Source organism: Phascolarctos cinereus, unplaced genomic scaffold (assembly GCF_003287225.1).
Source record: "Phascolarctos cinereus isolate Bilbo 61053 unplaced genomic scaffold, phaCin_HiC Scaffold_1;HRSCAF=81, whole genome shotgun sequence".
Classification (NCBI taxonomy): domain Eukaryota; kingdom Metazoa; phylum Chordata; class Mammalia; order Diprotodontia; family Phascolarctidae; genus Phascolarctos; species Phascolarctos cinereus.
In genome coordinates this window covers 6,595,696-6,610,369 of record NW_027555514.1, presented here as the reverse complement: position 1 = coordinate 6,610,369, position 14,674 = coordinate 6,595,696, and the positions used below count along the sequence as shown (strand labels likewise).

Here is a 14,674-nt window from a genome sequence, read left to right as displayed (position 1 = left end):
TCCTCCAGGGTTTACGTACCAGGGCAGAGATGACACAGAAGAGAGTGTAATCAGGGAAGATGGGTCCCAGGGATGCTGAGTGGATCCCTAGGGTATTTAGCTGCCATTTTCTTTCTAGCAACAATGGATTTGGGTTCCTCTGTGCCCAGAGGAAGGGGCTAAGAGGGGGCAGGGACAAGGGGAGGAGAGACAATCCACAGAGGCAGAAGCACGTGGTCCATTTTCCTCCATCACATTGGGGAGGCAGATGTTGACGGGGTGTTGGCCCCTGGCTACTGAAGGTGGCAGCTGACCCTGAATCTGCAAGCTTCCTTCCTAGTTTTTTGTCAGTGCCAGACTTCTTTGTCTCCTCAGTTGGGCTCTGAGTGCTTGTGGCCCGACCGGCTGGGCGTTGGCCCCTGGTGAGCTGGTATGCTGCCCTGGTGCCCAGGGAAAACATGAAAATCAGATGAGGCAGAGAGTGCTCTGGTAGCAGCTCACCCGTTTGTGAGGCCACCCATTTTTAACTAAAGCTTTTTGCTTACCAAATCACATAGAAGCCAAATCACAGAAATCAATTCCAGGTCTGTATGGCCAGGCTAGAAATAAACCTTTCCATCTGAAGTAACAGGTACCAGCAGACTTCGCAAAGCAGTTTTCCTCTAGGGTTCATCACATTTTTGCTCTCTTTATAAAGAGGGCCACAGCTGAGATCAGGCACAGACGTCACTGGGGCAACCAGTGGTTTGAAAAGTCTAAAGCTAATGCTTTCTGGGAGGGTTGGGGGGAGGACAACGGTCACTGACTATATTGCAGACCACTGGATTTCTCCTTCTTCACAGAAGCATTTCCAAGGATTCTTTTAGGGCTGGGCAAATATCTGAGAGCGGGGAAGAGTGTTTTGTTATCTGCTGTCTGGGATCTGCACTGATTTATTAGTCCCTCAGATTTACCTTTGGAGTGGTTCAGAAAAGGTTAGTGAACTACAAGTTGGCTCACAGGAGTGAGAAATGAGGAGCAGAGCCTTTGAGAGCTGGCAGGAAGGAAGAGAGGGAGGGAAGGAGAAAAGAAATGGAGGAAGGAAAGAAAGAAGGAGTGAAGAAAAGAAGGAAAGGAGTAAAGGAAGGGAGAGCAGAAGGAAGGAAGGGAGGGAGGAAGGAAAGAAAGGAAAGGAGGGAGGGAGGAAGGAAGGGAGACAAGTAGGGGGTAAAGGAAGGAGGGAGGAAGGGAAGGAGAGAGGCAGGAGGGTGAAGGAAGGACAGACCTCAGGGACTGTTTAGTCCTCACTTTACTCCAAGGAATCTCCAGCATGACATGTCCAATGACAAGGGCTCGTCTGCAGGCCTCGTGGCTGGAACCTACCCTTCTCCTCAAAGCTCCCTCCACCTTGAGCCAGTACTGATGCTCTTGGAAAGGTGTCTCTTGCCATCAAGCCTAGATTTGTTTTCTGTCACTTCTGCCCAAGATGAGGTTTAGCCCCGCCTGCATGTGACAGCCCACCCACCACCAGAGGTAGCTCTCATGGCCCCAAACTCCTTTTTTCTCCAACACGCCCAGTTCCTTCAACCAGGTGCCACTAACTCATGGACTTTGGCCTCTTCACCACTTTGATGCTTTGATTATCTCCCCTGGCTGTAGTCATCCATGTCCTTTTCAATATAAGGTGTCCAGAACCGAGCACAAGGCTCCAGCTGTGGCCTGCCTGGACCAGAGAGAGTAGTACCGTCATGTCTCTGTGCCTGGAAGCCATCTGGGCCTCACTTAATGCACTCACTCTTTCGGCTGTCATGACTACCTCCTGACTCAATTGAAGCTTGCAGGCCACTAAGTAAGCATTTATTAATCACCCACCGTGTACCAGATACCGATATGAGCAGATGGCCAAAGGCTGTGGGGGAGGAGCAGAGGTAGCCAGAGGCAGGTGCTTCAGAGCTGGGAGCAGAATCTGGCATGACCATGAGAAAGAATTCAGAACAAAACAACTAAGTAGAAAGAGCTGAACCCTGAGGCACCAAAGCTCTGGGGAAGGAGTGTGATAGGTGATGTGGATGTGGACAGATATCTTTGTACAATATGCATGATGTTATAGCTTCACTAGATGGACCCCACATTATCTTCCAAAATCATCCATGATGTCTAATCTGTTTTTTTTTTTTAAGGAAGTCATACCTTGTCTTAGGGGAAAAATTGATCAAAACATTATAATACAAATACATGTGTTCGTGTGTTTATATGTGTGTGCATGTATGTGTATATATGTGTTGCTGTTGTTCAGAAATTTCAGCTGTGTCCCACTCTTTGTGACCCCCTTTGGGGTTTTCTTGGCAAAGACACTGGAGGGGTTGGCCATTTCCTTCTCCAGCTCATTTTACAGATGAGGAAACTGAGGCAAACAGAGTTAAGTGACTGGCCCAGGGTCACAGAGCTAGCAAGCGCCTGAGGCCAGATTTGAACTCAAGTCTTCCTGACTCCAGGCCTGGTGCTCTATGCCCTGCGCCCCCAGCTGCCCATGTGTATATGTACAGATATACACATATACATGTGTATAGAGAGAGAGGAAGAGCTGTGGCTCTACTTGCTAAAAATAATAACGGAACACCTGCTAATGCCCCATTCGTGTTCTCTATACGAGACCATTTGCTATTAGAATACACATTCTGGTGTCCAGTTATCTAGCAAAGTCACGTATGTAGAACACCAGTTTCCATGCTGCTGTCTGACAAATGGGACGTGGGCATTTGGTCTTGTATCATATTTCTCAAGTGAAGACGCGGCCCTCATCTCGCCAAAGCAGTTCATAGAAATGGATGATTTTTCTTGTAGTTCTCAGTTGCGTTCCATGTTCAATGAGAAGCGAAGGTGACGGGTGCTGAGAGGGAAGCAATCAGGACCAGGGAGGACTGGGGTGATTTGGGTGAACTCTTTGAGATGAGCCACAGGATAGCCTTCTGTAATGAAGTCTAGAACTTGCTTAAACAAGGACCTTTTCTATTTTGAGTCTTGCTGGAGCATCGTCGGCTTTTCAGGATCCATTGGTTTCTAGGGGCAGCCTGGCCTGGCCCTGATGAGTCGAGCAGATGTCATGTGAACTTTGTACAGTCTTAGTAGAGTCGGTGTTTTCTCCAGGATGATTCAGAAGGCTTCCCTTTGGATTCCCCGAAGGTGCAGAGGGAGAGCCCGAGTTGCCTCCCAGGCATGTGAGCCAGCATTCCTCTCAGGGTCCAAGGCAGCAGAAGCTTGGAAAATGCAAGCCTTCCTTGCTCCTGCTGTGTGGTGTTTGAGGCCCTGCAGACCAGCATCTGTAATCTGGGGTGCCAGGACCACAGTGCTTTGACTGGAGGGGATGTTAGAGGTCTCCCAGCCCTTCACCCTCACTGGACAGTCCCCAGGGTTTCCAAGGACCGAATAGTAACCAGTGGCACAGATGGGATTCAGAGTTCTGTGAACGTCCTCTCTGCCCCTCCTCTTTTCATTGCTCCACGGAGAGACAACCCCAATGTCAGCCCAGTGGACGTGGCATTGAACACCATGTTGGTCAGCCAGAGAACCCAGGGGGTTAATGGCCATGAAGGCATCAGGCAGGACTAGTGGGCCAAGTTGGGCGGTCTGTATTCATAGATGTTGCCCACTAGTCTCTAGTGCAGAGAGGAATGCCATACTGAAGAAGGGTGACCAGGATGGCTTCCAAGTGGGAACAGTCAGCATGGATTAGTGACAGGTGACCTTGACCCCCAAGAGGTCACATCAGGGCCTCCTAGGACACTGTGCCCTTTCTCAGATGACGCTTCCCGAGCCCCAAAACATCCCCACAATGAGGGACACAGGAAGTGGAGAGTGGAGAGAACTTGGCAGAACTTCTGCTTGCTGCCCTTGTGATGCTGGGCAAGTGAGCTCTCCTCCCTGAACTTCGTGTCCTCAGCTACAAAATGTGCTGCCCCTTCCAGCTCCCGGCACAGGGGCCTGGGGCCTCTCTGGGCCTCAGCCTCCTCCTGTGTCTATCAGGAGTTTGTATGGCCCCTAACATCCGTTCCAGATCCAGACCACACCCTCATTTTAAGGGTGAGCAAATGCACAGAAGTTTGGGCCTTATTAGAGTCACCTGGCTAGTGAGCAGGAGGGCAGACTTGAACCCAGGTGGTGAGAATCTGATAACATATTTGTGAAGTGTTTAACACAGTGCCTGGCATATTAATTGTTTAGTTGTATTGACTTTTCGTGATCCCATATGGGGTTTTCTTGGCAAAGATACTGGAGTGGTTTGCTGTTTTCTTCTCCAATGGATTAAGGCAAACAGAAATTAAATAACTTGCCCAGGGTCACGCAGCTAGTGATTGTCTGAGGCTGGATTTGAGCTTAGGTCTGCTGACTCCAGGTTCAGCACTTTCTCTATCCACTGAGCCATTTGGCTCACTACTAGCACACAGTAGGCGCTTGATAATTGCTTGTTACCATCACCTTAGCCATTCCTCAGCGGCTCTTTGAGATGGGCTACCAAGTCATGGGGAGATTTGCAGTCTACACTGAGGACCAGGCCCCTTACTAACGAAGCCATAGAGTCTCAAAGTTGACACCTCTGTAACCCATTGTCTCTCATTCCCCAGGAGTGAAAGGTCTTGGTGCTCACCAGGCCCCAGAGCAGCCCAGGGGCCCTCGGGCTTTGTCCATTAGCTTTGCTGTTGAGCTCCACCAGGACTGGACAGGAGGTGGCTTACTCTCATTGGAGGTTAAAGCCCAGGCTAGAGGACCCGAGGTCAGGGATGTCCGAGGGCACAATAGTTTGGGCTAGATTCATGGGAGGTCTTTCTGGCTCAGAAGTTTTATGACTCTTTGTTTTGAATCCCCAATACTTGCTAAGATGAGGCTTACCCATTTTGCCAGAAACCTCAGTTTGCTTGTCAGTGAAGTGAGGGCTTCCAGCTCTCCCTTGAAGGTCCTGCAGCTGCAGAGGTTTGCAGGCAAGTGGTCAGCTCCACAAGTAGGACAGCCCTCTTCTCCTCATTCCATCTCAGCCAGCAGGAGCTCACTTAAGGAAATCCTTTTCTCCAGCCAAAGGAGTCCCTTTGTCTCCCAAGCTCACTTTGCACTTCACTCCTAGGATTCTCTCTCCCCTTTGCACTGTCTCCACCTAGTAAAAACCTTCCTATCCTATGGGTCCACCTCAAATCCCACCTTTTGTGTGATGCTGTTTGCCCTCTTCACTCATGCCCCTCGCCACCTGGCTGGCTACTGGGGTGTGCTGAATTATTCCTTGGGCATACGTCTGTTCCATCCACCTCAGGTCAAATCCGCACGAGGTTAGAGGCCGTGACATGGACATCCTGCCGCTCCCCAGTTCTCTCAGGCTCTTGTTTACAGTGGGCTTCATGATTGTTTGAAGAAGGCTGGCAATCAAGAGGGAAGGGATTGGAGCACAGCGCCTCTGTGAAGCTCCAAGTTGGCTTTGTCAATACCAGGCATATGGTCACAGAGAAATGTAGACACCCCACCCATTCTGTCACCCTTTGGCTTGAGGCAGGCATGGGTCCATGTTGGTGCCCCAGCACGCCAGTGATTCCTGCAGGCTTTGGGGCATGTTTTGGTGATGTATGATTTGCCTGGTGACTCTGTCGGCTCTCTCCAGGCGGCAAGGCAAGCTAGTCCCTCCCCATGGCTGTCTACAGCAGACTGATTTTGTTGTGGACCACAAACTACGCACCGTGTGCAATCAGACAGCTTCCACTTCCATCGCAGCTCTGCCGTTTGCTGGCCCTGTGATGTTGGACAATCTATTTGAACTCCCTCTTCCTCGTCTTTGTCATCTGTGAAATGGGGCAGTGATGCCTGCCCTGCCTACCTTAAAGGGGTGTTGTAAGGATCAAATGAGATCAGGAAAGAAGTATTGTCCTTGCTCCATTTAACCCCAGAAGGAAGGATAGACATTTCACCGACAGCTTTAGGCTTAATGTATGGAAAATGTAAAGACAAAAACAAAAACTTCCGGAGAGTGAGAGCTGTCCCAGGGTGTAAGGAGGCAGCGGATGGCTTTTTTTTTTTTTAAGGAGGGGCACTTTAAGGACAGCTGGAATGTGATTTGTTGGGGGTTCTCCAGAGGGGATTCTCAGGCAGCTCAGTGTTGGACAAGATCATTCTGAGCTCCCTCCGACTCGGAAGTTCTCTCTTGGCCTGTATCTCTTCTTCCCCCCCCCCATGTATTACATCTATCTGTGTCCATGGCTGTCCACCCCTCCCCAGCAGAATGCAGGCTCCTTGAGGTCAAAATGTCCTTTTCATATCTTTGTAGCCCCAGTGCTGAACCTAGAACTGTGTGTGGTGAAGTCCCTTAATAAATGTCGATTAAACTGAAATAAATGTTTTCCTTTAGCCCCGTAATGCAGGATATAAAAGACATTCACATGAATGTGTACCCCCACTCAAACACACACACACACACACACACACACACACACACACACCCTTATTTTCCTTTGATCAATGCAGCCGTGGCCACTGCTATCGCTGCTTAATCCCAGGATAGTTACATCTCTATTAGATGCCAGATTGCATCAGGACTGTACATTGACTGGCATCCCAGGTCACCCATTTGGGGTCTCTGTTCTTTGGCAAAGGGTTCCTCTCATCTCCCTCAGGGTCTGCCCCAGTCTGGGTGTTGGCTTTTTGGGCAAACATTTCCTATTACAGAAGCTTCCCATTGGCAGCCTCAAAAAGAAGCATTTAGCAGAAATATTTTATTCCAAATCGCTACTTAATTTAAAGAGCTATTAATATTTTTCTTCCTTCCACACCCAGCTTGCCTGTGTGTTAGCTGCTGGCGGCTTAACCATGTACTAGGGGCCCATGATTGGGGATGGTTGAATAACGTTTTATTTAGGGGGAAAATTGCCACGTGGTTATCATCATCCCTGTTCTTCTAGTGCTGAAAAAGTCAACATGAAACAGAAGACCCTCTTTAATTTTTTCCGTGACATTACAGTGGGCCTCCTGCAGGAACATTCCTCCTGGAAATAGATTGTCCCCTTTGCTACATTGTAACCTGCCTCTGTTGAGGAAAGTTACAGTTTTGTATGTTCCAAACCCCATTGTTCCTTTAGTGGGGAAAGATACATTGATAAGAGACAAAGTATCTAAGCAAGCAATAAAAAAGTCATTGGGAAATGTGCAAATAATAACAGGGAGAGAAACAGACTATTTTCTCTGATTTGTAAAACAAATACTGTTGTCAGCAACTTCTTGTTGAATGTGGGTGCCACCTCCAATGGGGAGCCTTAGCCCAGGAATCCTGCATCTGGGGTCCGTGAACTGTTTAAAAATACAGTTGGATAACCAAATAGCAGTAGAAGTGGTTTCCTCTGTAATCCTGTGCATTTAATTTTATGCATTTAAAGCCATCATTCTGAAGAGGGGTTTGTAGGCATCACAAGACTTCCAAAGGGACCAATGACACACAAAAAGGTTAAAAGCCCCTGCCTCACAGCTCTACTGAATATCTTGTATTTACTAACAACAACAACGATGATGATAATCACTAGCATTCATATAATAATTTATATATATATAATTTATATACGTTCTCATATAATTTATAATAATCGATAGCATTTATATAATAATGGTTCATGAAGTACTTTCAAATGTTATCTCATTTTGCCCTCACAACAATCCTGGGAGGTAGGTGCTATTGTTAACCCCATTTTATAGGTGAAGAATCTGAGGCAAATAGTTTAAGTGCTATGCCCTGGGTTACACAAATAGTAAGTAACTGAGGCAGGATTTTAACTCAGTTCTCTCTGACTCCAGCTCTGGTGCTCTGAGACCCTGCCCTCCAGGAACTTATAGGTTAAAGAATGAGACAGCTGATATGAATTAGGACATTCAAGGCAAAGTAGATGGGGGAGACATCCTTAGAGGGCATGGCAAAGGTTAGACCTTAGACACTATCAAAAGAAAGAAATCCCTCCACGATCTCCGCCCCCCACTTTCCCAGGCTTGTCTCATGTTGTCCCTCCGTCCTCCATGTGCTCTCTTTCTCTCTCTCTCTCTCTCTCTCTCTCTCTCTCTCTCTCTCTCTCCTGAAAGTGACCCATTAACTCTCCTGTCTCCTGGCTCTGTACTTCTGCACATGGGGTCCTCCCCTCACTGATGTTCTTTTATTCACCTCCAGCTTGCAGCTTTCCCAGGTTCCTTGGGAGCCCCACCTAGGTGCCACCTTCTGCTAAGGACTGTCTTAATCTCATCAGTAATTAACAGGAGCTTTTCCTAGCCTTAGAGTGCATTCCTCTGTTGTCTATTTTGTCTTTAATTAGGTACATGTTGTACCCCCTCCTGGAAAAACAGAAGCTCTTAGAGGTCAGGCGTTGTTGTTTTGTGGCTGTCTTGTGTTCTTAGGACCCAGCATAGGGCCTTAATAAATGCTTTCCGTAATTGAATTGGAGGAAAAGCAAACACCTCCCCAAGGAGCAGGGGGAAAGCATGTGGGCTTCTCCTCCATCACAGACTGTTTGTTCCCTTTGTAAAAGCCTTCTCTTATTTCCATTAAATCTTGTACCCAAAACATCTTGACAAAGGGCCCTATTGAAAAGTCCCAGAGAGGTGGCTGCATGCCTGGTTTAAAGAACACACCAGACCCCAGGAAATCCAGGTCACACTGCCCTTTGTTTTGGAACCTCTTTCTTCCTTGGCAAAACGGGATGGTGGCTGCTGGGATGGGGGCATGGTAAGTGACAAGCATGAGCCCTTGAGGTCCCGCAAGTCTGATTAGTGGATTCCTAGGGGGGCTCTACCTTAGTTGTGTGACTTTGGAAAATATGGCGTCAGTCTCTGGGCAGAACTTCCTTCTCATCCAAATGAACACACTAACATTTGCTCAGCAACATTGTTGGAAGGATCAACTGAGACCTTAAAGGCAAGAGGACAGGAGTTCAAGTCCTGCCCCTGACATATCATTTCCTCTCTGGTCTCAACCTCGGGAGCTCTTCCAGGGCTCTGCTATGACCCTGTAGGTGAAGCATCTTGCAAACTCTCCAGTGTATGTTATTTCTATGCAGAACCCTTGCAAACTGCAAAGCTACCTACATGATAAAAACTGATACCCATCAAAACATGATAAAGTGGCAATGGTAGTAAAGCCAATTAATGATGAAAAATAAACCCGTCCATGTCCGTTTTTAGCATTCCACAAAGTGCTTTGTGAAGTGGTCTCTGAGTGTAAGCAGAGCTCTTTGGAGGCGGCTCATGATACACATTTCTCTGCGGGTTCTTCTCTTTCTGTGGCAGGTGGCCCGGCGCTGGGGCATTCAGAAAAACAGACCGGCGATGAACTATGACAAGCTGAGCCGCTCTCTCCGCTATTACTATGAGAAGGGCATCATGCAGAAGGTGAGTGACGCCGTGCATCCAGAAGAGCCCCCGAAAGGTGCCCCTTGATATGCAAGTCAGGCCTGAAACACTGCATGTTGCGCTCTGGCTGAAGTGAGGCTTTTGCAAATTTTGACAAATGCTTAGCTCTTAGATTTAAAAATTATAAGCCTGTCTATTTATAGTCTCAGGTCTGCTGCAGCCCAGTGTATGTTCACATCCCCGAGATGCAGGCTTTCTGCAGCTCTGAGAGGAAACTTTCTCCGTTGATGGGTGGCATTGAGTTTTCAGTGAGTTCTTATTGGCTTGTCCCCATCACCGAGGGCCTCTGAAACACTCTGGGGAGAAGAGAAGGGGGAATCCAGGCTGCTGGGGCATCACTGGTGCTCTGTTCTTTTCTTCCTGGTATTGACAAAGATTCTTTGGAAAACTCTCCTATGCACCTTGGTTTCTTGCCTCTTGTTTTTATGAGCTTGGGGCTCACATCCTGAAATAGGTCCTCTTAACTGGAGGGAGCTATGGGAATGGCCACTTTCAGGAAGTATTTCATGTGGACTAGTGGTATAAATACTAGTGAAGGCATTGGATTGCTATTAAAAAAGATCTTTGTATGTTCCTTTTTAAACCAGGTCATGGTAGGCTAAGGGGCATCTTGGCTTGGTGCTTAAAGGCCAAGACCTGCAATCAAAAAGACCTTCCCCTGACCTAGACTGGCTAGGTCACCCTGAGCAAGTTACGATCAGCAAGCAAGCACTTAATCCACTGAGCTAGTCTGTGCCAGGCAATCAAAGGCCCAAATGAGCCATTGCTCTAGAAGGCTGTTTGGAGCTGTGGGGTTTCGAGGAGACAGGGGGATGGGTGCACACAACATGTACCCATGGAAGTCGAGTGAAGTCAACAGGCATTTGTTAAAGGCCTAAAGGCCTGCTCCATTAGGCATTATGCTAAGCCCTGGAGATCCAAGGGAAAAAAGAGGCTCTGATGTCACGCAGTATTAACATCTGTGCCTGTGTTACACACATACACATACACACACACACACACATGCACACACACACGCACACAAACATAATTTCTACACACAGCTCCCAGGATGTTTGTCTATTATTTAGGTTTTCAGACCTGCGTTTTTTTTTTTAATACATTTGCTGTCACCAGAGGGAACAGTACTCCTGCTTTATCAATGAGAAACCCTTTGGTACTCGTATCCACATGGCCAGCATGGCTGGTCTTCTCTGAGGCATTTCATTTTCCCAGGATCTCAGCCTTGCCCTGTAGGCATGTGGCAATCCATGGCAATACCTGTCCATGGGAAATAGCTTAGCAGCTCATTTCCTTGTCCAGGATTTTCTTTTCCCCTGGTGCAAACTTGCAAGGTATGGACACTAGAATCCTGGACCTGTAAGCAGGCAGATCTGTGTTCAGATCTCACCTCTGACATTTGGAACTGTGGGACCCAGGGCACTCTGAGCCTCAGGCAGACCGACCTGCTGAATCAGAGGTGGTCCAGGCTCTCCATTCTGGCGAACTAACTCTGTTGGGGTGGGCGTTTGTCTCCCATGTTATCTTCAGGTGGCTGGAGAGAGATATGTCTACAAATTTGTTTGCGATCCAGAGGCGCTTTTCTCCATGGCCTTCCCGGATAACCAGCGCCCACTTCTGAAGACAGACATGGAGCGTCACATCAATGAAGAGGATACAGTGCCTCTGTCCCACTTTGATGAGAGTATGGCCTACATGCAAGAAGGCGGCTGCTGTGACCCCCACCCTTACAATGAAGGCTATGTATACTAGCTACCAGGACAGCGTGGCTGGGAGATGGGCCCCTCCCAGGCCTTTTCCTCTTTCACGAAACATGGAGAAGAAAAGAGGAAAACACTTCATTCTGTTTTTTTAAAGAATAGTCACACACACACACACACACACACACACACACACACACACACACACACACACACACGGGTTTTTCCTGTTGCATCATCCTATGGTCTGCCATGGACAGAGCACTTTACTAGAGGTGGGGGAGGGGAGGAATCTAAACAATGATTTGGTGTAACAGGAAGAAGGTGGGGGTGGGGGTGGGGATTACTTTTTACGTAGGTGTGGGAAGGGGTCATACAGGTTTGAAGTACAATGAAGCTATATCACGTCTGTTTTGTTTCATATCAACATAAGATAATGTACATTTTCTCTGGGTATCCACAGTACAGTTAATTCTCGTTGTATGAATAACCACTGAGAGAATCTTGGCAGAGGAATGAAAATGCCTTGAGCATTTGTCTTGTCATGTCTACGAATCTGCAGGTGTCAGGGAGAAGCTCCCTTTGTACATGGCTGGGTTAGCTTGCTGGGCGTGGCTGGTTTTGTACCTCCTCCTTTTCAAGATATATTTAAATACTGCCATGAGCATCCTCTCTCTTTTTGACTTTGTTTTTGCACCTGGCTCCCAGAAAATCTATAAAGTGGGGAATTTTCCCAGAAGCTGAATATGTCCAGCACAGCCCATTCCTGACTCTGGCTCCCTGACAGAGCCACAGACTACTTAATAACAGAATGCATGTGTTTGGACACAGCCCATCGGATCTATTAGGTGCGGGGAAGCCCATCACAGTGAAATGAGGACGGGGGACTCTCTGATGCTCAAAACACTGTCAAGGCTGGGATGTTGGCAGGGCTTGGGGAGAGAAGGTTTGTTTATTGTCTTTTTCCTACAGTACAGAGAAAAGTTATTTAGCCAATAAGAATTAACTGTACCCAGTCACATATCTACTTCCGCTGTTATAGATGCGGTGTGCACTCCTTGAGAAAAGACTATCCAATACACTAACTAGGTACTTTAGTAATTTTTAGATACGGTACCCATGAATATGCATTTAAGCCTTTTTCTGCTGTGTTACGTTGATGACATATATAAACACTAGGTAACGCTAACGCTTCTGCTGCTGCCTTTTCTGTCATGTTCTCTTTGAGGCTGAATTGACAACGACCATTGATAAGCAATGCCATTAACTACAGGTAGCATTTCAGGACAAAATAGATGACTTGAAACATTTATTGCTTAGAAAATAGCTTACTCCATAGCTGGACTCTCGGCAGCTTTCTGTGCATCCACAAATGAATCACGAGCTTCAGCTTGCTGAGGGATGCTCTGCGGGGACTTTGGTCACTTTCGATGGAATGGGGACTCATTAACAGATTGTCCAAGAATACAAGGAAGTCACGGTATGACGTGGTGGTGCTGGCAGTGATGTTATCCATCACCTTGTCTTGGATGCGCAATGAAATGGGTTTGGAAGAAGATTTAAAGTTTTGGGGTGTTGGTTTTTCTTTTTCCTTTCTTTGTCCTTTTTTTTCTTTTTTTTTCCTTTTGGGAGAATCACGAAAGCTGGATGTTTATTCCACTTGTGTTGAAAAAAAAAGAGATATCAGAAATGTTGCATTTTACTATTTATGATCACCTTTCTCCAAGTTCCCTTTCTCAGTTCAAAGAAAGAACATGAGATTTGGGGGATTTGGGCAGATTGGAAAGCAGGGTACTTCTGAGGAAGCCAGTTGATCCTTGGTAACCAACTCTTAGAAGAATGTTTCTGATTGCACCACCAGAGTGATACCAAGGAGTCTCCCTGAAGAGCAGAGGGACATGAATTCTTTCCCACACATCTCCACTCTGGGTGGCCATTTAAAGCTCCAAATATAGCAGTGATGGAGAACCCAGATACAATAAATGAGACCCATACTCTGTACAATGGACATTCAATCCTATAAGTAACATATTATAGGCATGTGTTCTTATGTGCACGTGAATTGGAATACTGGGCTAATGGGGATATCTTGAAAATTAGTTTTATATATATATATATATATATATATATATATATATATATATATGTATATTTTTTTTGTCCCTCCTACCCTGAGCTCTTGTGGCCATTAACTTCACTTAAAATAAAATAAAGAAAGAAGACTCAGTATACATTTTGTTGGGATGGAAATTTGGATCGACAAAAGAAATCCACTTGGAAGGGCTTCATGGAAAAGTCTGTTGCCTGGAGCATTCCTGGCTAGTTGGGCCTCTTTATGTCAGTGTAGAGAGCAGCTCGAACCTGGAGCACGAGGGGATCAAACACAGTATCTGCATTCATTATGTGATTAATATTTAAGGATAAAAATATATGTTATGCTGTATAAGGTAGTGACTCACTGAATGAAACAAGAAGCCAGTCCAATGTTAAGTCATTTCCCAGCAAAAGAAGGAAAAAAATATAGAGAGATATATATTATATTTCATTGAACTTTCAACTCTTTTGAAAAAAAATGTACCTAAAGATTTATTTAAAGTTTTGTTTTTATTCCACTTCGGTTTGGTTTTGTTTTTGGGTAGATTAATAAACCTGGCAGCTGATTTCTGCAAGGCTGTGGCGTTTTGAATTTCTTCCTGACTTTGGCTCCTCCCACATGGAAGGTGATGATGGGTAATGCTGTCGTGCCATCCCGGAGACATGAAGCCTGCGGATGTCTTCAGTGGGTGGTTGTTGCCTCCTTATACATGGCTTAAAGGCAGGTTGGGAGCCATGAAGAAGGGTAACTCTCAAAACAATTATGAGAACAGAACCCATGCCATTGCGTGAAAAAGGCATTCTCTTAAAGAGCCACAAATTTGTCCCTGAAAAAAAAAAAGAGAGAGCCCTAGAATTTGAAGCCTGGGAATTATTCTTATTTTACACATGAGAAGGCTAACAGCCAGGCAAATAAGTGATGTGTGTGACGGCAATGGCCAGCTGGATGCTATGCCATGGATTCCCAATGCAGGGCTTCTTCCTTCTTCCAAGAGACCCCAGGACAGCAAGCGAGCCATGCACAGAGCATCTAATTTTATATGTGGAGTCTTCCTTCCATACATCACCTCCCATGGTGTCACTTGTCTGCCCTTCCTGCAAAGGTGCTGCGTAACACTTCCTTTTTTCTTTCCTGCTGTGCCTACACTCTATGGAAGCATTTGGTTACATTGTCATTTTGGGATATTTTTCAATATCTCTCCCCTTAGTAAGTACTAGGTAACAACAGGGCAGTGATCCCGACTCTTCCCAGTGCATCAGCCCAGGCACTTTTTTTTTCTAAGACATAAGATGGTTGCTTGGTTCTTTTCTTAGAGTGTAAAACTTACTACAAAAGTCCATTGGATTGGATTAAAGTATTGCATGAAATGGGGAATTTATGCAATTAGTTACTGGGTAAGCTCTGCCTAAATAAAGTGTCAACAACAAAAAAAAGATTCTAAAATTTGAATACATTCATCCTTAGTTTGCTATAATGACACAATTATTTTCTGGGTGTTTTTCTAGTA

At 46.3% G+C, this 14,674-nt stretch overlaps 1 protein-coding gene across 5 annotated transcripts in view; it reads left to right on the top strand.

Moving 5' to 3' along the window:
* ETV1 (ETS variant transcription factor 1) overlaps positions 1-13,741 on the top strand; it is a 97,266-nt gene extending 83,525 nt beyond the window's left edge. For all 5 annotated transcript variants that reach the window (XM_078150645.1, XM_020999994.2, XM_078150644.1 and 2 more), the window contains 2 exons: positions 9,250-9,351; positions 10,903-13,741. In XM_078150645.1, the coding sequence (XP_078006771.1) occupies positions 9,250-9,351; positions 10,903-11,124 (324 nt within the window). In that variant the 3' untranslated portion in view covers positions 11,125-13,741. The remainder of the gene's footprint in view (positions 1-9,249; positions 9,352-10,902) is intronic.
* The last annotated feature ends 933 nt before the right edge of the window (positions 13,742-14,674 follow it).